Here is a 26,406-nt window from a genome sequence, read left to right as displayed (position 1 = left end):
CTTCACAGAAAAAGTTTAAGAAATGCCAACTTAAAGAAACACTCAGGGTATCACTAAGAACGCCAAATTGTTTCACATCAACTTCACCTGCTGAATGATCAATGTGGACTTTTAGATTCAAACCCTAAAGCACTGTGGAGAGAAGGCACAGAGCTGCTAAATTAGTTTTATCTAACATTTGTTCCCTCTACAAACCACTAAAACAAAGTGAGTAACTGAGCATAATTTTGTGATAATAGATCAGTTTTAATTCTAGCACCTGAAGCTATACAAGGGTATGCTTTATAAACTTCATGGGACTGTTGTACACATTCAATAAAGTGACAACTGTGCAATATCACTTAGTATCTGAGAATCAGTAACATACTTTTGAATTGTTTAAACACAATCCACAGAATTAAAAGCAAAATCAGAAGCCATCCACAGTTATACTAATTGTCAATGAAAAGCTTTACACACTTAATACTTGATATAACAGTCAATATCTAGTAGAGGATGTTGAAAGTGATTTCAGAGTCCATCCTGTTGTACTCTATTGGGGAGGTTTCTTGAGTAGATACGTGACTGGCCAAAGGTGGGTACAACCAAGACCAGACCAGCAAGTAAAAGTTCTACCACAGTTCCTGTAGTTTCCGCTTTTTTTTTTCTTTGTCAGTTAAAAGTGAAGAGTGAGAATTAAATACGTATCTTTACATATACACAAGGTATGCTGTGAAAGCATATTTGCTTACAAACATATAAAAATACTTGTTAACTAGTTTGATAAGAAAATAATGTATAAAAGTATATAGCAAAAACATTAATCATCTCTGACCCTGGAAAGATCAATTCCATATTTTATATTACATCAAACAAAAACAGTTTATCCAGAAATACTTGAAAAGGAAGACAGACAGGTATTAATCATTTTTACCCTTAGCATGACTATGAAAAGAGTTAAATTAAAAAAAATCAAGTACACTGAAATGCCTAAGTCCAGAATGAGTTCAAATGTTTGGCCACAAGGAATATTATCATCTTCAAGAATAGGAGTAATAACAAAGGTTTTCATAACCAGTTTTTAATCCATAAATACAATAGGCATTTTGTATTTTGGCCACTGGAAAACAAAAGCTGTAGCATCAGTAAAGGTCTGAGATGTCTCGCTTGTGTAGATTCAATTCAGTGTATGTAAGGTTAACTAAACTTGACACTGAAATTTTTAAAGACAGGCAAAAATTCACATTTAAAAAAAATTCCATATATTTCTATTTAGAATAACAGTAGGCAGTATGATTCCAGAAGTTAAAAATTATTTCACAACCTGTGGCTTCCACCTGGCAGATAGCTTAAGTTCCAAAACTGATTCATCTCTATTAAAATGTAAGCGCTTTAAAAAAGAATGTGTCTGTCGATATAGACATATTTAAAAGGAATCAGATAATCTTTGAAGCAGCCTTAGTGTTTCCTTTAAATCTGTGTGGAAATGGCCATTGTATTAGCTTCATGGAAGGGATTAGCCAGCATCTTGGTCTAAGGCTAATAAGGTGATCATTTGTCTAAGGCTAGAAAGGTACCAACACGATGTAAACTGTACGGAGGAGAAGACGAGGGCTTTTCCTGGCAGTTGGTAGCTAAAACTCGAGGGATTCTAGACAATGACACAATGGCAACCTTTCTTGACTTTTTCTTTCCGTGTTGGTTCTGGTGAAGGAGGACATTCCTGTTCTTGAAATTTCCTGTAAAATAAAAAAATCTAAAATATAATTGCCTTCTTGGTAATCTACTATTACATATGTAAGTTGTTTTGGGACTAGTCTAATTTAAGTGCATATGCTTTTCAATGTTAAATTTCAACTAGGGATCAAAGCAAATATTTGCCCCCAATCCTCAAAAAAAGGGTACATATACTTCAATATCGGCATAAGCAGAGCTAAATTGCTTTATTTTTTTTTTTTATTAAATCATAGCTGTGTACACTAATGCAATTGTGGGGTACAACGTGCTGGTTTTATATACAATTTGAAATGTTTTCATCAAACTGGTTAATACAGCCTTCACGGCATTTTCTTAGTTACTGTGTTAAGACATTTATATTCTACACCTAGTAAATTTCACACGTACCTTGTAAGATGCACCATAGGTGTGGGCCCACCATAAATTGCTTTAATGGATGAATCCTGAATCAGAACTCAGCAACCTCTAAGTTCCTTTCTCAATATGAAATTCCATGACTCTTAAGATACACTTAAGCATAAACATCCATCACTAGAGTATGAGTGAGTGAAGTCACCCTTACATGGGAAGCAGTTCTTATTCCTATTCTGACACTTATTAAAGTCAATATTAGACCAAGTTAGTTGACCTCTCTGAGCCTCAGTTTTTCAGAAAGGAAAAATGGAAATCTACCCTTCACAGTTTCTATAAAGATCAAACACCTTACATTGGTTCTCAACCTTCCTAATGTCGCGGCCCTTTAATACAGTTCCTGTGGGTTGTGACCCACAGGTTGAGAACTGCTGCCTTATCATGTTTAAATACACCTAAGAGTACCTGGCATTAAAAAAAAAAAAAAAAAAACAGGCCAGGTGCAATGGCCCATTCCTATAATCCAAGCACTCTGGAAGGCTCAGGCAAGAGGATCACTTGAGCTCAGGAGTTTAAGACCAGCCTGAACAAGAACGAGACCTTGTCTTTACTAAAATTAGAAAAATTAGCCAGGCATTGTGGTGGGCACGGCTACTCACAAGGCCAAGGCAGGAGCGTGGCCTGAACCCAGGAGTCTGAGGTTGCTGTAAGCTAGGCTGATGCCACAGTACTCTATCCTGGATAACAGAGTAAGACTCTGTCTTAAAACAAAACAAGGCTGAGCAAGGTGGCTCACTCCTGTAATCCCAGCACTCTGGGAGGCTGAAACGGGTGGATTGCTTGAGCTCATTAGTTTGAGACCAGCCTGAGCAAGAGAGAGACCCCACCTCTACTAAAAATAGAAAAACTAAGGCAAGAGGATCTCTTGAGCCCAAGAGTTAGAGGTTGCTGTGAGTTATAATGCCACCAGGGTGACAGCTGGAGACTCTTGTCTCAAAAAAACAAAGCAAAAATAAAACAACCTCCTCTTCCGTCCTCTCCTCATTCCTGATTCACTAGTGGATAAGGATAGACCCTAGGGATGAAAACAAGACAAATTATTTCAAAAAGGCAGTAATAATTATTCTATGAAGGCACCTTTTCATAAGTTTTTTAACACTAGATGAAATGGAACATGGGGTGAAGAATACTTATAACATAGTGGGTGAGGAATACTTGTAACATAGGGGGTGAGGAATACTTGTAACAAAAATTTTCACTCATAACCATTTTTAAGTGTACAATCCAAGGCATTAAGTATGCTTACACTGTTGGACGACATCACCACCATCCACTTCCAGAACTCTGTACCCAATAAAGAATGAGACTGGAATTTTTTTTTTCTTGAGACCAGAGTCTCACTATGTCCCCCTTGGCAGAGAGCCACGGCATCACAGCTCACAACAACCTCAAACTCATGGGCTTAAGCGATGCTCTTGCCTCAGACTCCCAAGTAGCTGGACTACAGGCACCCGCTATTTTTTTTGGTTGTAGTTATTGTTGTTTGGCAGGCCCATGCTGAATTCGAACCTGCCAGCTCTGGTGTATGTGGCTGGCACCCTAGCCACTGAGCTACAGGCGCCGAGCCCAGAGACTGGAATTTTTTTTTTTTTGTAGAGAAAGAGTCTCACTGTACCGCCCTCGGGTAGAGTGCCATGATGTCACACGGCTCACAGCAACCTCTAACTCTTGGGCTTACACGATTCTCTTGCCTCAGCCTCCTGAGCAGCTGGGACTACAGGCGCCGGCCAGAACGCTCGGCTATTTTTTTGTTGCAGTTTGGCCGGGGCTGGGTTTGAACCCGCCACCCTCGGCATATGGGGCCAGCGCCCTACTCACCTAGCCACAGACTGGAATTTTTTAAAAACTATTTTGAGCCCCAAATTTATCATCTTTGCTTTTTTCCTCTGCACATCCCTGGCAACAGGCTAACAAGTACAAAAAGACCACAGCTCAGGTGTCAATGCACCTCTGACACAATATGCAAAGAGCACTGCATATTCCTGTCAAACTAAGTAGCAGAGAAAACCAGTAGACTTACAGAACAGAGGGTACAGTAAGGGCCAGGCCACCAAGACTCCAAATAATCAAATCAAACTCTACCACTTAAGTAACTTGATCTTCCTCACCCACAAACATAACATAGCAACTCTACCAGACCTCACCCATCACCCCAATCTTCTTGGAATCCATTAACACTTTCTAAACCATAGGGAGGCCATCTAACAGAAAAATTCTTTGTAGTGTGGGATGTTATACTTCACACCTTGTAGGATTATTAAATCTCTACTCCTGGGCTTACTCTGGCTGGGGAAGAGTCAGGTAAGAAGCAGAACAAAGAGCACAGACACCAGAATTAGAGATTTGAATTCAAGCTCCAGTCCTGCCAATTAAGATGTCTAAAACCTTAAACAAGTTATTTAACTTCTTGGTGCCTCAGTTTTCTCATCTGAATGTGAGGATAAAACAAAAGTATTCATCTTACTGGGCTATGGTTGAAGACAGAATGTAGTAATACAAGTAAAGCATTTAGCACAGTATCTGACAAAGATTACCACTCAAATGTTAGCCGCTGACCTCACTATATTCATACCATGACTTTTGGATCTTCATTTATTCTTTTCAAAATCTCTATATATGCTTTCTACTTCAGATTTTATATACTTCAAGTGCCTAGAATATGTACTGAATTAAAATTCTTAACACACCATGTGCACTTACCCCTAGAAAGGAATCATTCCCTATATAAAATTTTCTCCTTCTTACTAAAAACATTTAATGGTAATTGATTAAAGCAGCTTCTACAATGTGTTTTCCTTACCTTATAACCCGGACAAGTTCATGGAAAGCTTGATCGACATTCATCCTAATCTTTGCTGATGCCTCCATATATGTTACCTTAAGCTGTCGAGCTAACTGCTGTCCTTCTTCCTGTGTTACCTGTAATTCCAAAAGTTGGATTTAAGATATATTATTAACAATTAGATTTGCTCCATCTAATCCTGTCCACAGATTGTGCTAACAATCCAGCCAGAGGTCAGCTACTTTATCATTAAATGAACTAAAACACTTAATAGCTCATCATAAACTAAAGCTCAACTCTGCAGAACAAAGCAGAAGAACATACTTCTGATGATGGAAATACTACCACACAATAGTATTTCAAGCTAGACATTACACAAGTTTTAAATACTACAGTACTGCATTCTGGGAAGGAAAAGTATCAAGTGTTATGAAAATACCACATATAAAACTATTGGGGAAGTCATGGAAAGTTTTTTTATTTTTTTGTTTTAATAAGATAAGAGTCTCACTATGTTGCCCTCAGGTAGAGTGCCGTGGTGTCACAGTTCACAGCAACCTCAAAATCTTGGGCCCAAGTGATTCTCTTGCCTCAGCCTCCTAAGTAGCTGAGCCAATGCCCGGCCATTTTTTTGGTTGCAGTTGTCATTATTGTTTTAGCTGGCCCGGGCTGGGTTCGAACCTGCCAGCCTCGGTTTATGTGGCCGGCCACCCTACCCAATGAACTATGGGCACCGCCCCAGAAAGTTTTTATAAGGAAGTGATACTGAAGCTAAGAACTAAAGAAAGAGTATGGAGTTGGGATGAGGTGGTGTGAGGAAGTACCCTTGAAGCGGAAATGGCATTTTGTGAAACCATGGGGGCAAATAGGCTTTCTAAATTCAAGGAACTAAAAGAAGCTTGGTATAGCTAGAAATACAGTAAGCTAAGGGAGAAAATAGCAAAAGGTGAGGATGGAAAGAAGCATAAGCTTCAGAGTCCATAGGGTTTCTTCATCATTACATTCCCCAGAGGCTTGTAAATATGTGGGGCGAAAAACGAATTATGACTAGGACCATAGGTCCTCACAAGCCTTTACATAAAAGGTTAGAGACCAAAAGAGTTTGGAATTTTGAAAATCTTAAATTCTTAAATTTTGAAATACAGTATTTATATATAATATAATGTATACATAATGAGGTATCTTAGGGATGTGACCCAAGTCTAGACATGATTTATGTTTCATGAACACTTTATACACATGGCCTGATGGTAATTTTATATAATATTTTTAGTAATTTTGTGCCTAGAACACAGTTTGGACTGGACACATCATACGAGGTCAGGTATGAAATTTTCCATTTGTGACATCACGTTGCTTCTCAAAAAGTTTCAGATTGTGGAGCAATTTGGATTTAATATTTTTAGGTTGAGGATGCTGTATATAGGTAATTTAAGATTAGCTCATTATGGCCTGGCCCAGTGGCTCACGCCTGTAATCCTAGCACTCTGGGAGGCCAAGGCAGGTGGATTGCTTGAGCTCATGAGTTCGAGACCAGCCTGATTTAATTTACATATGACCTGACCTGGTTCCCCTCCCCCTCAAAAAGATGAGTGTGTAATATATACCAAAAAACTTTTTCAATAATAAAATTTCAATTAAGTGGGTAAAAAAACAAGTGAAAAATAAACTAGCCTGTAACTAAATACTAAAAATATTCTTTCTTACAGGCTATTGGTGTTAGAACTAGCTAATGAGAAAATTTAGTCATTAAAGTGACTTAGGAAAAATCCAAATACTGTAATTTAGAGCCATGGTCTACATGAAGTTAATTATTAATACTAAATAATTTAGGCCATTAGGGGTAACTTTAAGATTATCTTACTAAAGTAGAGTTTGGGATGTTACCTAGGAAATAATAACATGTGAATGGGGCTACTACAAATCTTTGCAGGTTTATAAAGTCTTCTAAAATCTGTGTAAAACCTTTTGAAAAATTTAACTTCCCCAAATCTTTCTTTTTACTTTTTATTTGTTGAGACTTCTCTAAGATCAATGTGCCAGAATCAGCTATAAATATTTAAGTAAAATGTAGCAAAGCTTTTTGATCATGGGTCTTATAATTATTTCAGTAAATCTATCAGATCACTGACATGATCAGCAACAACTGGTTTCCCAGAAATGAAGTTCCCTCTCACCTGTCTTTGATGATCCAGGTCTGCTTTATTACCAATTAAAATCATTGGAAACTCATCACGATCCTTTACTCTGAGAATCTGTCTTTGAAACTTATAGATTTCTTCAAAACTTAAAAAGAAAAAATTAAATCAGTTTGGTAAAGTGTCAGAATTCACCAAGTCCCATGCTCCAATTAGTAGTTTCTTATTTTTCCTTTTTCTATAAAAAAAAAAAAATCCCACCCAAATTCAATAAAGTCTAGAAATCTAGACAGGAACAGCAGATCTACATTTTAATATTGATACAAACCTGCCTCTATCTGTGACTGAAAAGACCAACAGGAAACCCTCACCAGTCCTCATATACTGTTCTCTCATGGCTCCAAACTCTTCTTGTCCTGCTGTATCTAAAACTAGAGGGGGGGAAAAAAAACAATAAATCTTAACTGAATATTTTGTGTTCATTTCATAAACTGTTTCCTCACAAGGGCAAGCCCCATACATTGGGGTCCTTCAGAGAGCCTCATACTTGGTATAGTAAGGAAACAACATTTCTCTCTTAGTACTTTATTATCACTACTAAGGATAAATACAGCAGAATTTCCACAGATGACCACCCTCCTACAGGACCACCTGAAGTTGACATAATTTTCATAGTCTGGACATGCACCACATGTACATATAAGTACATTAGGCCTTCTTCTTTATTTTGAATACCTCCATATGTTGACCAGTTTGTCATAGGCCCCTAAGCAGTCAAATTACAGAGGCTTTGCTGTATATTCTAATTAGCAGAGAGTTTCAGGGTTTATCGTCATCAATACCAGATGGCTTTATGATTAGAATATATTAGCATACTAATTAAATGCTTAAAAATATGCCAGGCACAGTGGCTCATTTCTAGCACTCAAGGAGGCAGAGGCAAGTTGATTGCTTCAGCTCAGGAATTCCAGAAAAACAAAACCCCGGCTCCACTAAAAGTGGAAAAAAAATTAGCCGGACATTGTGGCAGGCTAGCTATTCAGGCGGTTGAGGCAAGAGGATTGCTCAAGCCTAAGTTCAAGGCTGCTGTGAGCTATGACACCACAGCACTCTACCCAGGGCCAAGAAGTAAGACTATGTCTTAAAAAAAGAAAGAAAAAAAATAACAAACAAAAGCTTAAAAATACCAAACATATCTAATCAGATGGAGTTGTCGTCTGACTCCACTCTGAAATCACCTACAATGTTTTATCCCCTACATGGAAAAAACTGAAGAAGATACCTGTAAATTCAGGAAAGAATTTGAATTGTATCCTCCAACACACACACCCCCGGACCACCATATATACATACCATATTTAGTGCAAATTACTAAAGGTATTATACTTCTTGATCTCTGTGAATAAAAGAATCATACAAGTTGGAAGAACAGGGCTTTCTTTTGTGGAGAGGTATGATGTTTAACAGTTACAAAATGTTATTTGTTAAGGCCTCTGCACCCCGTCAATGTTAAGATAATAAATATTGAACTCTTTTTATACCCACTTCACCCATTTTAGCCTTTTGAGGCAGGAAGAGTTGAGACGTGACTTTTTTTCCAACCATCCCAACAAATACAACTTAAACAAATTACAACAAAACTAGTTTCACCAGAATAAGATCAATTCAATTACTGTTTTACTTTTCATTGACTGGGGTATACTTAAAATTGTCCAATATGTGGACTCATCAGTCAAAACTACTGAGAGAGATCATCTAATACTTCAAATAAACTATTTAAACTAGCAAAACATCAGAGCTTGCTTTTTAAAAAGATGACACAAACTTTCATAAAGAAAGTTTACTTACTATCTAGCCGGGCCGCTCTGTCGTCTATCACACACTGCTTGGTGTAAGAATCTTCAATGGTTGGATCATAATCCGTTACAAAATAGGACTGCAAAAAAAAAAAAAAAAAATTATTTTACAAGTTATGATTACTTGCCTATCAATGTACCCATGTAACTTGAACAATTCTACTTACCCAGACCTAACCAAAACATTTTCACTGTATTAGAGTCTATCCTACTACGTCAATTATGCACTAAATGAAATCTCTTCAGAGCATCTCTCAAGTGAAAAAAAGGTACTAGGTATCTCTGAATTTTCACATCTGAAATATGCATGAAGACTGCAAAGGATCTAATGCAATTATGTAAGGTTAAGAACCTAGATCTCAAGTTCTAGGTTACAATTAAAGTTGCAATTCTGACCTATTCGAATTTGCAGATGATTATAACAATCAGTCCTAAGAACATGAAGTAGTTGAAAAGAAGTGGAGACAACATGAAGACATTTCATCGCCCACTTGGATGGTATTCCCCCTTTCAGCCATCTTATGTGCTAATAGTAAGAAAGTATCATTTCAGGAATCTCAAACTTATTCTTTCATTGCTATCTTTGTTTTATCTTAAATTCTATTTCTCTCTTCTGTTACCAAATCCTCCCCTCTATTGTCTTCCAACATTATCACCATAAGAAAAGACAGTTAAGTTATACAAGTAAGAAAGGAAGAATCTTAGCATACACTTCACAATTTTCTTTAAAAAAGATTTTTGAAAGAAAATAGTCTGAGAGAATGTATTTCGCCTTTACAGAAAGGCACTAACTAGGACACTGACATAATCCTCCTTTTGTTCTGAATATCTCTCCTTTACTCTGGACTGATTTCTTCAAAGCCCATTTTCCCAACTAGCTCATTACAAAATCTGGGGGAATGACTTGGAGGAAGACAGCTTATTGCTGGGAACCAGCACCAAGAGTTCAGCTTTCCTCAGGCAAGGATTCTTGGCAGTGAGATCTGCTGGCTCTAGGAAAATGGCATTCTTAACTGACACTTCCATGGCATGGTGACCTGTGCAAACACCAGAAAGCTACTCAGAAAGAAGTACATATTCTGAACAGACAGTAAAGAGAAACTCCTGGGTTTCAGAGGGCAATGGAGGATACTAGTCTGAAGGATGCTTTCCACATTTCATTTATATTTTAAGAGTAACTTTAATCACAGAATTCCGTATCTAAAAAAAAGAAACAAAAAAGAATTCCGTATCTATAATCCTATTTCTTTTATGATGACTTCACTTAAAAACATGACTTACTGGACAGTCTTTAAAAGAAACATTTACCCCCTGCAGTAACTTTTCATAGGAAGTCATCTCCACAACCACCTCATGGGGGCAAGACATGATTGCAAGAGGGAATTTACCTAACAATTGCAATCAGTGTAACCTGGCTTATTGTACCCTCAATGAATCCCCAACAATAAAAATAAAATAAAATAATAAAAATAAAAATAAAATGGCTATCAAAACAATCCTGAACTTACTTTTGGGCACTCACACCTCTCCAAAAAGTAAATAAAACTGACACCAATATTCTTTGTGCTCACTATTCTCAAAAACATGAAACTACAGTCTTTTACTAAGCAGGTTAGATAAAGCATTATTTACACATTCTAAGATTAGTTCTAAAAACATGTTTTTCCACAGCAATCTGATACTTCTTGCAGTGCCTTTGTGTTGTGAAATCTGAATTTCACTGACTACTCCCAATTTATGCCTAAAAGTGCTACGCTGAAAATATAATGAAACAAATATTAAATATATTTTCACAAATGTCCAAGTCATGACTAATAGCTAGAATTCTTTACATGTTATGGGGTGTTTCACGTTATGAAATGTAACATTTATTTTATTTTATATTTTATCTCACTATGTCGCCCTTGGTAGAGTTCTGTGGTGCCATAGCTCACAGTAACCTCAAACTCTTGGGCTTAAGCGATTCTCTTGCCTCAGCCTCCCAAGTAGCTGGGACTACAGGTGCCCGCCACAACACCCAGATACTTTGTTGTTGTTATTGTTGTGGTTGTCATTATTATTTGGCAGGCTCAGGCTAGGTTCGAACCCGCCAGCCCGGTGTATGTGGTTGGCGCCCTAACTGCTAAGTAACATGTGCCGAGCCTGAAACATAACATTTTTGTTTCTTACACTTGGATATCAGATATTTGAGGCAGCAGGTCACCAATAAGAAATCAGTCTCTAGTGTGGACAGTCCTGGGTTTAATTCTAAGTCTGCTACTTCTAGCTATGGGACCTGAGGCAAATCACTTTACCTCTCCAGACTCCAAGAACTGTAAAACAGAGATAGTAATAACACCTTGTGAAGTAAGTAAAATGAAGTAACACATACAAAGTACCAAGATATGCTGGTGATTAATAAGTGTTAATAACTGTATTATTTTTGTCATGCAGTTAAGGCTGAACTATTTTTATTCAGCTATAGAGATTTGCTAATCCTGGGAGTAAGTGTAATAATTCCAATTTTAGTTACATGTGTTATCAAGAAGTTGGTATCTGAATGTTCTTAATCAAGATAAAAGTTCCTCATTTGGGGCTCTTGAAATATTTTCTGGATCTGAGCAGTAATTACACAAGTAAAAATCCATCAGCTGTACATTTAAGATTTTGTGTACTTTTTTGCATTATATGAATTATACCTCTCAAGGTTATATAAATTAAATGGCTCTCTACTGCTTAGAGGATTCAGTAGTTTCTTCACATAGTACGCAAAACCCTAATGGTGAAATGCTGTTCACCATTCAAAGCCTCATTTGCCATTACTTGAAACTCTTCAGCCAACTCTTCTCATTCTCTTGATTTCACTCATCTGGTCAACCATTATGTATGAAGCACCTACTAGACACTCTTTGCTCCATTAGGAGGTTCTTACTTTCACAGAGCCCGCTGCCTTTCATACAACATTTACTATTATTGGGAGCACAGTGAGGCATGTTAAGTGCACAGGCAGGTCAAAGAACAGAAACAGCATCACCTGCCAATGCCGAGCTTGTACCGAAGGCAACAAAATTTAGACAGTATTGCAGTTATATAGATAGTACTATGTGTACATTCACTATACACACAAGACCCCAGCAATTTGCCAGACAACAGTACCTCCTGACAACCACAGCACAGAAAGGATGTTCTGTAGCAGAAAGCGAGAGGGGGGGAAAATGCAAGCACAGTATTACACTGAGCTAGACAGTGGAGGTTCAGGCAAGGGCAGGGAGGAGGGTAGACTGAAGGGCTCAGAAGAGCACACTGAAGGGGAAAGGAGGGGTAGAGGGCGGAGAGAGCATTGTGCTTTCCTGGCGGTACATGAAAGGCTGCACGCAGAAGGATCCAAAGAAAAGGAAGGCCACATTCAAAAGGGAGGATGCCTCCCAGGTAGTAAGAAGTGAAATGGACTTCAGTCTCTTTAAGCTTGTCGGAAGATGTAGAAAAACATTTAGGATTAGGGAAACTATCCAGTTCAGAGAGGGAGGTCTATTTCCCCTGACAAATCTGGTCTGGGTAAAGTGTCAGAATCCCTTAATAATGATGAGGTATTATATTGGGATAGGCAGGATATTCCTGATTATATGTCATTAGATTCCCCAGAGGGGGTCTGCTTGGCCTCCTAAGGGAATCGCCAACTCAGTAACTCCCCATTCAAAGAAGCTACATTAGAGAGGAAAAGAAGAAGGTGAGAAAAGAGAAGGAGCTGCCCTCCACATTCAGTGGCCAAGAGCGACAACTTACTTTCTTCTCCTGACACCGAACTATCGGTGAAAAGTGTAGTTCCCAACACTGCCACGGAGTGGTGCCTAGTGTACACACTGGGACTGGTAATTTACTGGAGATTCTGGGAAACTTTGAATCTAGCCTTATTGGTTAAGTAAGTCTACTACCCTTGCAAATAAAATGGACAGGAAGCTAAATCTAAGGTACTACCTTGGGGAGTTGTAAATAAATGACAGGGCATTTCTGAGAAGGTACCTTTCTCAGGAAAGTCTTACGAGTCCTCTAAAACCATGAAGCATAGAAAGGGGAAAGAAGGAGGATAGGGGAGTAGAGAAGAAGGAAACAGATGAAACAAGTGTGGGAAAATCTTGATAACTATTGGATATCTGGGTATGTGTTCTCTGCACTTTTGGCACATATTTAACAATTTTTGTATTAAAAATTTTATTTTAATTAAAGAAAAAAATAAACCCGGCCCAGGCCTACTACACAACAATGACAACTGCAACAAAGAAATAGCCAGGCATTGGGCGGCGCCTGTGGCTCAAGGAGTAGGGTGCCAGACCCACATGCCAAGGGTGCGCCCTGGCAAAAAAAAAAAATAGACTCCAGGCACTGTGGTAGCACTCTACCAAAAGCAACATAGTAAGACTGTCTCGAAAAAAAAAAAAAAAGTGTTTTAATCTGATGGTAGCACATAGAAGATGAGGTATCCTTTTTTTTTGTTTGTTTGGTTTTGTTTTGTTTTTTTTTTGTAGAGACAGAGTCTCACTGTACCACCCTCAGGTAGAGTGCCGTGGCATCACACGGCTCACAGCAACCTCTAACTCCTGGGCTTACGCGATTCTCTTGCCTCAGCCTCCCGAGTAGCTGGGACTACAGGCGCCCGCCACAACGCCCAGCTATTTTTCTGTTGCAGTTTGGCCGGGGCTGGGTCCGAACCCGCCACCCTTGGCATATGGGGCCGGCGTCCTACTCACTGAGCCACAGGCGCCACCCGAGGTATCCTTTTTTAACCCTGACCTTTCACCTCCTTCTACTCACACCAAATCAACGAAGACCCTAGTGTTTTTTCGTTTCTTTCTCTTTTCCACGCTCTCTCTCCACTCTCCTCCCTCCCTCCCTCATACTCTCTTCCGTCCTATCTCTCAACAACATATATATCTTATAATTTTTTTTTGCCTTTATTACTATTATCCCTAGCAAGCCACCTAACTAGAATATAAACTTCCTGAGGGCAGGGACTTTGTCAGAGAGATAAAGTGGCTTGCTTAGTGCTTAAACATATTACTGGCAGGTCCAGGAGTAAAATTGAAGGTTCCCGGCTACTCGGCCAAGGCATCTTCCACTTTACCAGTCCTCCTCTCCAGACACACTCACGCTCATCCTCCACGCCTGCCTCCGTTGTTCCCATAAAAAGTGCAATGTCCTCGGTCACGATTACAGCAGTCTCCCACGAAGGAGCATTTATCATGTGAAGGGCAGATTATAAGATTACATTCTGTTACTTCAAACATTTATTTTCTTGTTTGATTCTCACAACTGACCCTTGCAATAGATAGTTCCTTTTACAAGTTTTTTTAAGTGAGGCACAAAATTACATTATTTCTTCAAGGTTACTCAACTAATAAATAGGACAACTACTTAAGTCCAGGTCTGACCCTAAGCTCATATTCTAGAATTCTTGCTATTTAATAAAACTCATAAAATTTCAAATTTTTCACTCCTTTATTTGCCTATAGAATAAGGAGTGAAAGGACCATTTAAAAAAAAATGAGAAACGGCTCAGTGCCCGTAGCTCACTGAGTAGCCCTGGCCTGCTGAACAACAATGACAATTGCAACGAAAAAATAGCCACGCGTTGTGGTGGACACCTGTAGTCCCAGCTAATTGGGAGGCTGAGACAAGAGAATCACTTTAGCCCAAGAGTTTGAGGTTGCTGTGAGCTGTGATGCTCTACCAAGGGCGACATAGTAAGACTCTGTCTCAAAAAAAGAGCGAGAGAGAGAGAAACAAGAGGAAAAAAAAAGACTAACAAATTCCACTCATTTCTCCTTGAGTTTCAGCTCACCTCATTCCTTGTACCCATATTTCCAATGGAAATCGGGTCATGAAACATTCTAGATGAAAAATTCTGTGATTCTCTGTTCCTCTCCAGTTTAAAACAGCATTTCCCTATTATTTCCATCCACAAAACACATACAACGTTTTAAAATTATGATAAACCAAAACATTTCATTTTAAGGGCTGTCTGTTAATAGATGCATATTTATAAAATGCTTGTTGGAGACAGCATGACGACAAGAAAATGCATGGACCAAACTGGAGATAAAGAGCCTGAAATCTGAATCCAGATGCCATCCTACTCAGTACTAGCTCTCTGAGTCCTTGGGTAAGCAGATTACATCTCTAAAACCCCATATCCTCAACAGAAAAGGATGAGAACCAGTTAGTTTAAGAAAGACATATTCCGATGCCCACTTCAGATGTGGCAGCAAATGGTAACAGAAAAGGGAAAACCTCCCAGAAAGCAGATTCAAGAACCTGCTCCCACTCTCAGGGGTCAGGGAAAGCACACCAAGTCGCCCCTCAGGATCTAAGGGCTGCGGATCCCCGTGACTGCTATATATCCTCCATTCTCCTTTCCGGGCGAGGCACGTTGGCTGATGTCCCATGGTTGTCCCACCACTGTATCCCAGGTGTGTGGGGCTACTTGTGGGGGGAGCAGAATGGAAAGGAGCCTGAGGTCCAAGTCAGATGGATTCAGATTCTACCATTTTCACTAGCTGTGGGGAACTAGAGCAGCTCATTTAACCTGTCTGAAGCTCAATTTCCTCGACTATGAGATGGAAATCACATTACCTTTGCAAAACTATTGCGAAAAGTAAACATACTAAAGTGGCATACAAAGCACAGATGACATGCAATAGGCCCTTAATAAATTATAACCAGTAAAGCCCAAATTATGTCTTGCTTTCTCTGCAGTGCCTTCAACAATCCCCCCAGAAAACAGTCTCAACACCTCTCATCTTAAACAGTCTGGATTTTTCCAAACTTCAAATATTGTCTTATTGTTAAAAGTTGTGATTCGGAAAGTATTTATAACAAGCTTAACGTATTACCATAGAGTTGATACTTACAATTTCCTTTTATAAATTTCCTTTGCTTACTTTTTCACATATATATGAATAACTGATACACTGAGCTAAACTAAACAGGGTATACATAAGCATAAAGCTTTCTTTCCAAACCCCTCTGTGAGCGAGTTTTTCCTTGGTCCTGGATGAAATCTAAGACAAAACTCATTTTGTTTTTTTTTCAACCATTCTTTGATTATAAATATCCTTTAGCGCCAAGAACTACAACTGTAATTTCAATAATTATCTTAATTGTATTCGTCAGTACTCACTTAAAGCTTCAAGACCAAACTGACAAGTGTGTGACTGGGTGTAAAGAAAAGTGTCTTTTCTCTCCTCCACTATGTGTGGAAGCAGGAAAGGAAACAGAACACACCACCTCTAACAGCTCTCTCCAAAAACATACTCTCAATCAACACTTATTCCCTGGAGGAAAGTAGGGACTAAATGTGCAATAACAATTTTAAGCTATCCTCTGTACAAGTCCTTGGAATATGACCATAACTTGGCATCTACTGTTTTATTCTTAGTCTTTGGGGTTTCAACAGAAGCTAATATGGATTAGAGTTCCATATGTAAAATCCTGTTACATATGTCCCAGGACACATAAAACTAGATGTGATGTGCCCAAAGCCTTCCTTGCTCATGGTCTATAGAACTTTTCTTGGCATTAAGCAGTATACCCTACACACAGTTAGAATCTCAAAATATTGGCTGTTGGGAAAACCCCTTAATTATGAAGATAGTAATGGAAAGTGAGGAATTAATTTCCCTGAGCACAATAAGGACCTAATTAGCTATCAGTAGCCACTATTTCTAAAACAACAGCAGTGGAAATTCCTCTGGTAACACTAGAGAAGGCTGCAGCAACTTCAGGCAGCTGTGAGCCAGAGCTGGCTCTTCCTTGTGCCACTTTTTAACAGCAGCTGTCAAGTCACAGAGAACTTTTGTTCCCTGCAACACCCTCCCTTATATTTATGTCAGAAGTTCCCAATATGCTTAATATTCCTTCACTCTAGTACTTATTTTTTTCCTAACTTAAGTCAGTATTTTATTTAATATAACATGTATTACATTAATTACAGGTGTCTCTATAATTTATCCCTCAGAAGTGTAATGCAGAATAATAAAAGCTACGCTAAATCAAGTAAACCTTCTAGTTTCTTTTCTAAGAGACAAGGTCTCAGTATGTTGCCCAGGCTGGAGGGCAGGGCTGTTCACGGATATTCCATAGATGCCCAACTCCTGGGCTCAAGCACATCACACTCTTGCCTCAGCCTCCCAAAGGGGCTACAGGGGCACAACAGCACGTCTGGCTCCCCTTTTAACAAAATTTAGTGAGGATTTCAGTCAATGTTGCCAATTGTTTCAGACTGCCTGAAGCAACCAAGTGCCTTTCATTTGATTTCTGTGCGATTTCAGCTAAAATATGTGTACCTCATGAATTATACTTGACTGCCAAGGAATGGGCCTGGTATATACCAGCGAAAGTACAATACAACAACTTACAAACTGGTTCTACCAAGGAAATTTGTTTCTAAGTCCGTTATTCAGTGCTCAATTCCCCAGAGAAAATTTTTTCTAACTTGTAGTTATGCCCATAGGCCAGACCACAAAATCTACTATTAAATATTGCCCTGGCCAGTTATCAGCCTCAAGTTCTAAACTCTGAAGCAGAGTCACAGACTCTGGCCCAAGAAGAAATGAGAAGATGATTTCGTTTCCTTTTTTGAGAAGACAGAGTCAGTTCTAAGCCAGATTTCTCAGAGAGGAAAAGCTTGTCTTTGGGGCACTCCTTTCACATCCAAGCCTCCTCACTCTTCCCTGACTTTAGCCTCTGTCTGAAAAATATTCTAGGAACAAAACACTTACCTCTCTTCCTACTGTTCCTTCCAATCCCAAATTAAAAGTCTCAGAAAAGCTAAATTTCACCCAGAAGCACCAGGTAGAATATCATGCATTTAAGTGACAGAACATGGCAGTATGTGATAACTCACACCAACCTATTAACCAATGCTTGCTCTTTTAAAAAAGTAAAATTCTAAACCAGAATGAATCTTCAGCAACATTTAGGCAGGTCAAAAAGAAAAAGAAAAGCTTCAGACTCTGTGAAGGGAAAATTATTCTGGGATAAACCATTTATTTCATGGTGTCCGCTCCCCAAAGCGGAGCTTTTATCCTTATAGACCCAAAACCTTTAACAGAGAAAGAAGAAAGACAATGGGCTTTTCTTTCTTTTTTCCTCTTCCTCCAAAAGCCTACTGTAACTTATAAAACTACCCTATTGGGTAAACTAGGTCCCCCAAAAAATGTTTAGTTCTTAACACCAATGGACTAAGTTTGAAAACTGTCAACAAGAAGAAAGAGACCTAGCCCAGTGTGGTGGCTCACACCTGTAATCCTAGCACTCCAGGATGAGTAGATTGCCTGAGCTCACAGGTTCGAGACCAGCCTGAGCCAGAGTGAGACCTCGTCTCTATAAACAGCTGGATGTTGTGGCAAATGCCTGTAGTCCCAGCTACTCGAGAGGCTGAAACAAGAGAATCGCTTGAGCCTAAAAGTGAGGTTGCTGTGAGCTATGACGCCACAGCACTCTAGGCTCTCTACTGAGGGTGACTGTCGAAAGGGAAAGGGGAAGAGGAGAGGAGAGTGCTGTGGAGACAGCCACTTCATATACATAAACCAGGTGTAGGTCAGACAATTAACTCAGGTTCTGCCTACATATTCATCATTAGAGTAGGCTGCTTCTCCCTGCAGGGGTCCGCCCCACACTGGGGCCCCAGCCACACTGCAAACCTGGGAGCCAGCACAGACCAGAGGCTCCCTATTGCTAGCTTTATTGTTCACCTGACATGATACTACAGCTGATAACTGCTTCTCTTTTATTCCCAAACCCCAACATCACTATTTCCCTCCCAATCAATATGTGTCCCAGCTCCTACATGAACTCTTATATTGATTATCTCCTAAGTAATCCAGGTCCTTCCCAGAACCAGGGTCTCATTTTTTTTGGTTTGCTGTTCAGAGCATTATTGGGATATAATTCACATACCATAAAATTCACTCAAAATATACTATATTCAATGGTTTTTAATCATTCCCAAGGTTGTGTAACCATTATCAATATCTAATTCCAGAACATCCTCACCACCCACAAAGGAATCCCATCAGCATCCGTTCCCCCATTCCCTCCCAGCCACAGAGCTACTTAAACCACTAATCTACTTTCTGTCTCTATTCTAGACATTTTATATAAATGCAATGACACTGGATGTGGTCGTTTGTGTCTTTCACTTCACATAGTGTCTTTCTTTCACTTCACATAGTGTCTTCGAGATTCATCCATCCTGTAGCATGTATCAATATTTTATTCCTCATTTCTTCTTAGGGCATGCTATCATATGGATATACTATACTTCATTTATCCATTCATCAGTAGATGGACATTTTGGCTACTATGAATAATGCTAAGAATATTCATGTGCAGGTTTTTGTGTGAACACTTATTTTCATTGTTCTTAGATCTATAGCTAGTAACAGAACTGCTAGATCATATGGTAACGCTGTGTTTAACTTTTTGAGGAACTGCCATTGTTTTCCAATATGGCTGCACCGTTTTACATTCCCAATACCAACATCAACTTCTCAATGTCCTTACATAATACCCTCGTTATTAAGCATCTGTCTTTTTGATTATTTCATTGCAGTTTTGATCTGCATTTCTATATGGGATATTAAGTATCTTTTGTGTGATTATACATCTGTATAACTTCTTTACAGAAATGTGTTTTCAAATGGTTGCCCATTTTGAAATTGGGTTGCCTTCTTATTGTTGAATATATAATAAAACTATTTTATAAATTCCGGATACAAGTTCCTTATTAGAAATATGACTTGCAAGTATTTTCTCCCATAGCCCCACTGTTATAAAGTCTTCCTGCCATAAATTAGCGCACAGTTCCTAAATCTCAACCTTAGGCCAAAGTATTATTATTCATCAACAATTCTCCAAAATTCCATATACCTAGACTTCTGGGTAATGCCTGCTCCAGTGCTCTATCGACCAGTTGCATCCTCCCACTAGGTGGTGGTTCTACTATGTGACTGGTGGCTTAGAATGAAACTTCCATTGCTACACCAACCCCTTCAATCCCTCTAATACCCCACCCCTACCACCTCCAACACTGCATGAGCTTCCCTATCACACTGAACCACCTCTACCTATAACATGCCCTGGCACAGTTCACTTGCCCCAGTATGTGGATTTACCCTGTTTCATCAAATCTATAATGCCATCAGTTGTAAAACCATTGTTCTATATGCCAGGAAAAAGAAAATGCTACCAATATGCCTACGACGTGCCTTTGATTGTAAGACATCTCAATTTCAGAGATACTAAAATGCAGGGGGGGAAAATGTTTGAGAATCAGCAAAATACAGTAGTTCAAGCTCTCAAAGAACTAAAAGTAGACCTACCATTCAATCCAGCAATCCTACCACTGCCTATCTACCCAAAGGAAAAGAACTCATTTTATCAAAAAGGCATCTACAAATGTTCACTGCAACATGATTCACAATCACAAAGATGTGGAATCAACCTAAGTGCCCATCAATTCGTGAGACTTTAACAAAATGTGGTATATACAGGGGAGAGAGGTGCCAAAAATGTACATACAATTAAGAAAGGAAAAAATGGTATTACAATTGTTAATATTCAAGTTACATATGACTTCTGCAATTACAAGAAGTGCTCAAACGAGACTTGTCTTCATCTTTTGTCATCATTATATATTGAGTATTAAGATTTTAATACAGTATTTTTCATTCTTAAAATGTGTATACATTTTTTTGGCACCCCTTGTATATGCCATGGAGTATGACTTAGCCATAAAAAGAAATGAATTGATGTCTTCTGTAGCAATTTGGATAGAACTAGAGAGCATTATCCTCAGTGAAGTATCCCCAGAATGAAGAAACAAACACCACGTGTACTCATTAATAATTTGGAACTAATTGATGAGCACACATGGGCACAGAGAGACGTAAAAGTCACTGGAAATCAAGAAGTGGGGGCGAGGAGGAGAAGAGGGATAAAAACCTACCTAGCAGGTACAATACTTCTCAGGTGATGGGCTCACTTACAGCCCTGACTTAAGCATTATAAAAGCTATCCTTATAACAAAAACACTGGTACCCCCTCAATATTTTGAAATTTTAAAAACAAAGGGAAAAATATTCATTTTTTTAAAAAACTACAGTATTTCTAGACAAGAAGTCCATTAAGACTGGTAGTACTATTCTCATTTTACAGAAGAGACAATTAAAGCTACCCCTGCAGTTAGATAATCTGTCAAAGGTCACAAAATCAGTAGTTGATAAAACTGGAGATTCAAACCAAGTCTGACTCCAAACCAATACTACTTCCCTCATACAGGGTGATCCAAAAGTCACCCCTGAAGTCACCACACATAGGGAAAATGGGAGACTGTAGGCAAATGTACCTTTATTTACAAAATTTCATTATAAAATTCTAGAAAATATTTATAAAATATTCTCTATGTGTTGGGCACTCCTTTATAAAATTCTGAAATGAATATTTTGTAAATAAAGGTACATTTGCCTATAATTTTGCATTTTCCCCATGTATGGCAACTTTAGAGGCAACTTTTGGGACACCCTATAGCTTCTTTAATCTGCTGTGTTAACATCAAAGCACATAGCCCACAATAGTTTGTTTGTTTATTTTTAGAGACAAAGTCTCACTTTATTGCCCTGGGTAGAGTGCCATAGCGTCACAGCTCATAGTAACATCCAACTTCTGGGCTTAAGCAATCTCTTGCCTCAGCCTCCCAAGTAACTGGGACTACAGGCACCTGCACACAATACCCAGCTATTTTTTTGTTGCAGTTTGGCTGAGGCAGGGTTTGAACCCACCACCCTCAGTATATGAGGCCGGGACCTTATCCACTGAGCCACAGGTGCTGCCCATCCCACAACAGTTTAAAAAAGAAATCCTGTTACCCCTTAAAAGTTAAGTCATTTATTACTTTTTAAATTATTAAAAAAAACTGACAGAAAAGACAAAAGCAGTTTGATTCAAAATAAAAACACTGTATTGCTATATTAAAAAATAAAAGCCTAAGTATGTTAAAAAAAAAAAAAAATTCGACACAAGAACAGATACTCTTTGACCAGCCATTTCACTTACTAGAAATTTATCCTACAATACATCTGGACAAGTAAGAAATAGCATGTGCAAGGTAGTTCATTATTGTATTGTCTTTAAAAGACTGGAAACAACTGACTGGTTAAATTATGACACATTCATTCACTATAAATACAGCCATTAAAAAAAGAATGACTTCATATATTAATATGGAATAATCTACAAAATACGTTCTTAAATAAATACACAAGTATTATGCATCTGCTTTATGTGTGTAAAATATCTCTGGAAAGATACACAAGAAACAGATTAACTTCAGTTACCTGTAGAAAGAACTGGGTTGCTTAGAGATATGGGTGGGTGAGCATTATTTTTCTTTTTGGTAGCATTTGAAATATGTGAATGAAAGAGGGAACACAAGAATTTTTTAAAACCTAGATAAATTCAATATAAACTTTTTAGTAATAAAAGCTAGATTCTAGTCCCAGCTGTCCCAATAACTAGCAGAGAATTCCTGGATAAGGTAACTTGTCTCTTGGCTTTTACCTGTAAATGAGCAATTTGCTTTCTATGATCTAAGACTGTTTCTAGCTCACTAATTTTATTATGACTTATTTAGCTCCTAATGTGTCAAATATAATTAATAGGTACTATAAAGAACTTCTTTGTTTTAAATCTGTAGTGTGTTGAAAGAATATCAGATTTTAAGCAAGGAAGATTTTGCTCAAAGCTCTTGCTCTGCTTCTTTATAGCTGTTAAGATTTGCAGCAAGTTACCCACCACTGATACAAAATTAATTATCTACAAAGTTGGAAGTGGTATCTATTTTGAAAAGTTTGTTACAAGGAGTAAAATAAGCTATGTGATAATTTTCTATAAATTTTACAGCACCATATGAAATGCAAACTATTGTACATAGACTCCCCCTTCAGGTATTATGAAGTAAGTATATGAAAAAAGCATGAATTTAAGGCAGTCAGACCTATGTATCCCAATTTATTGCTTTCTGACCTTGGGAAGGCTATTTAATCTCTTCAGTCTCATTTCTTCACCTGTAAGATGAACATGAGTCTTATTTGAAAGGGCTATTGTGAAGATTAAATGATATTGTAAGGTACTCAGTATACTGCTTAGCACAAAATGGGCATTCAAAAATTGGTTCTCTTCCCTTCCAAACTTAAAAATGAAATGCTGCCCCATACACAGGTAACCAACTTACTTCTAGCTGTAACTTATGCTTCCCAGAGTCTGGGTTGGTACTTCCTCTTTTATTTCCTTTCCCCTCTCTATCTACTGTTTACCTATCAGTATCCTAAATCCCAATTTCATTTCTGATCTCTTCTAGAATAGAGAAAGGCCTGTAGAAACAAAACTAGAATTAAAAGGAGGGGCAAATTTCAGTTCTTCTAAACTGCTGAATCTTCCACATGAATCTTCCTCAGGCTCACTCAACAGCCCATTCAATCTTCCAACACTGAGTGTACCAGGTCATCATTAAGAGCTAAGGACTGAATCCCAGACTCACAGGGCTTACAGTTTCTTGGAAGGTTAAACATCAACAAACCAACAAATATATCAGAAATGATGTGAACTCTGAAGATGAACTTTGATGAAAAATGGAGGGAATTAGCAACAGCAAGAGCTAGAGGGGAGGATGAGATATTCCGTTAAGTTGGCAGAAGACTTCACTGACAGTGTGACGTTTGAGGAGAGACTAGATGGATCGGAGGAGTGAGCCGTGGTGCCATCTGGGGAGAACAGGCCAGACAGAGGGCCTATAAGCTACAAGCAGCGAGGTGAGAGAACGTTTAATAGGACTGAGGAAGAAAGAAAGGCAACCAGTGTGGCTACAATGGGGCACAGAGCAAGGAGAGTGGTTAATGAGTTCAAAAAATTAACGGGGAGGCAGGCAGAGCTTTGAAGGCCACAGTGAGGACTTCGGATTTTATTCAAAGTGAAATAAAAACCACTGAGAGCTTGAGGAAGAAGAGTAAAGTATTTCAACTTTTATATTAGAAATAATACTGGCTACTATGTGAAAACTGGATTATGGAGGGTGGTCAAAGGTAGAAGCAAAGAAACTACTTATGAAACTATTACAATAAATCATGAAAAGAACAGCAGCCTGAATGAGGATGGCTAGAGCAGAGGTGAAAAGCAGCCAGATCTCTGTGTATTCCCAAAGGAAAGCCAACAAGGTTTGCCGATGAACTGGATGTGGATACAATGTCTGTTAGAAAGGACTCAAAGATGATGCCAAGTTGTTTTACCTAATTCACTGAGAGAATGGTGGTATCATTTATTGGGCTGGAACAGGCTAGAAAGGACAGAGAAGGGAGGCAAAAATAAAGAATGGTTTTGCAAAGGTCCTGTTAAGACACTCGTTATCCAGGACAGAAAGGAGTCTGGAATTCACTGAAGAGGTTAAAGACAAATACAAATTTGGGAGTCAGCTACATCAGACAGAGAAAAAACAGGGACTAGGACCTCGGATACTCCAGGATTGAGAGGTTAGGAAAGCGAGGAAGATCCAGGCAAGGTAAGTGAGAAGGAACAGCAAAAATGTAGGAGGATAACAAAGAAAATGGTAGCCAGGGGGGCCGTGAGAAAAGGAGGGAAGAAGCAGGGAAGATAAACAAGTGTTGCTGACCGGCCAAATAATAACAATAGAAACAGTGGCAGCAAACACGTTTTATATGGCATTCGCCATGTACCAGGCACTGCTCTACCTCTATTTTACAGACAAGGAAAACACAAGAATGGAGAGACAGTGGAGAGTGACCATATAAATTACAGATAAACTGGGACTGAACAGCGATGCTAATAATAATTGCATCAGGACAACAGGCATAAACCAGGACTCTAGCCAAATAGAGATATGGTCATCCTCAGCTTAAGCACCTCTCTTAGGCATGAAAGGAATTTTTACTTATTTCTCATTCAGTCCTGATCTTACCCTTCCCAGCTTTACTATGCAATGGACTGAAGGGTTCTGAGATTTCCTTTCACAGGGATTTGTCAAAATCATCCTGCAGACACAATCAACACAGTGTGTACAAACACACATTGCTTCTGACACCTTTTTCAAGATTTCGTGGCAGAAGATTTTCACTGATTTAGGAGAAAATAAATTTAAAAACATTTTAAAAGAATTTAGGAAAATGTAGGTAAATTACACTTCAAAATTACTTTCACAATACATTTTAAAATGTGCTTACTTGTTCCACAGGAATATAGCCATGAAGAAGGTAAATTAACATGGTAGACTACCTAAGATACGAAAACATATACACAGGAGATAAGTCATGGCAGTTTTGTTACTGTGAAAAAAAATGTCCTTAACAGTGGAACAGGGGACTGGTTAAATGAATTATGGTATATCTATCAAAGAATAGTAAACAGCCATGAAAAAGAATGAGACATGTCTCTATGTACAGATTTCAATAGTGTCCTTAACACATTAATAAATTCTTTCATCCAACAAACATTTGCTATGTACTTACTACCTCGGACCTAGGATAAAGTCCTAAATAAGAATAAAACTGAGCTGGGCTGGGTGTCTCAAGCCTGTAATCCCAGCACGTCAGGAACCAACGTCCAAGATCATCCTGGGCAACATAGCAAGACCCAATCTCTACAAAAAGTTTAAAAATCAGCCAGGTGTGGTGGCACACCTATAGTCTCAGCTACCCAAGAAGCTGAGGCAGAAGGATGTCATGAGCCCAGGAGTAGCAAGTTGCAGTGAGCTATGATGATGCCACTATATTCCATCCCCAGCAACAGAGCAAGACTGAAAAATAAAACAAAACAAAAAACTAACATGTCCCTGGCACTTACGTTTCAGTGGAGACATAAGGGCCATAGCACATCTAAACTTAAAAACAACTTTAAGTCTATACCACTGTTGTTTTATGTTCCTAATAAGAAGAACTAAATTCCTCATGGCCTTCAACTCAAAATGAAAAAAGAGGAGGAGAGAATGCTCTCACCAGAGTTTCCCCCCCAAACCACATGCCCAGGGGGTGGGTCAGCACTTCTCAGAAATGGCTATCTATTCACACCAAGGACCACCCTTCTTACTTCTTGACTATTTGTTTAACCACCTTTATCCTCCCAGCAATTCTCAGTAGTTTTTATAAAATCCCTTCTTACCGTACATAAACATAAGTCAGACAAGACCACAGGATAAATTTAAACTCTTTTAATAGAGACAAACATGATTCATATCAAAAGGAACCATACATATAAACACTCATCTTACAAAAATACCCAAATATGTAGTTAAAAAAAATCAAGAACTAAATGGTGTGTCTTCATAGAATTTAAAGACTTGCTCACACCATTTAAAGTCACAAATTATAGCTTTTCTATATGTGTTCGGCCTAATTTCATAGTAAAAGAATGCCACATCAATTGTAAACCACATGAAGAGAAAGTAAACATGCAACTATATTCT

The 26,406-nt window shown here is 38.5% G+C and overlaps 1 protein-coding gene across 1 annotated transcript in view; it reads right to left on the bottom strand.

Annotated features, from left to right (window-relative positions):
• Positions 1-225: 225 nt before the first annotated feature.
• The window catches only part of RRAS2 (RAS related 2), an 82,297-nt gene continuing 56,116 nt past the window's right edge, over positions 226-26,406 (bottom strand). The window contains exons 2-6 of the mRNA XM_053562822.1: positions 8,896-8,983; positions 7,376-7,478; positions 7,087-7,195; positions 4,928-5,046; positions 226-1,718 (exon numbers count right to left, since the gene is read on the bottom strand). Of these exons, the coding sequence (XP_053418797.1) occupies positions 1,631-1,718; positions 4,928-5,046; positions 7,087-7,195; positions 7,376-7,478; positions 8,896-8,983 (507 nt within the window). The 3' untranslated portion in view covers positions 226-1,630. The remainder of the gene's footprint in view (positions 1,719-4,927; positions 5,047-7,086; positions 7,196-7,375; positions 7,479-8,895; positions 8,984-26,406) is intronic.

Source organism: Nycticebus coucang, chromosome 14, assembly GCF_027406575.1.
Source record: "Nycticebus coucang isolate mNycCou1 chromosome 14, mNycCou1.pri, whole genome shotgun sequence".
Lineage (NCBI taxonomy): Eukaryota > Metazoa > Chordata > Mammalia > Primates > Lorisidae > Nycticebus > Nycticebus coucang.
Note: the sequence above shows the minus strand (reverse complement) of the source record. Positions and strands in the feature narration are given on the sequence as shown.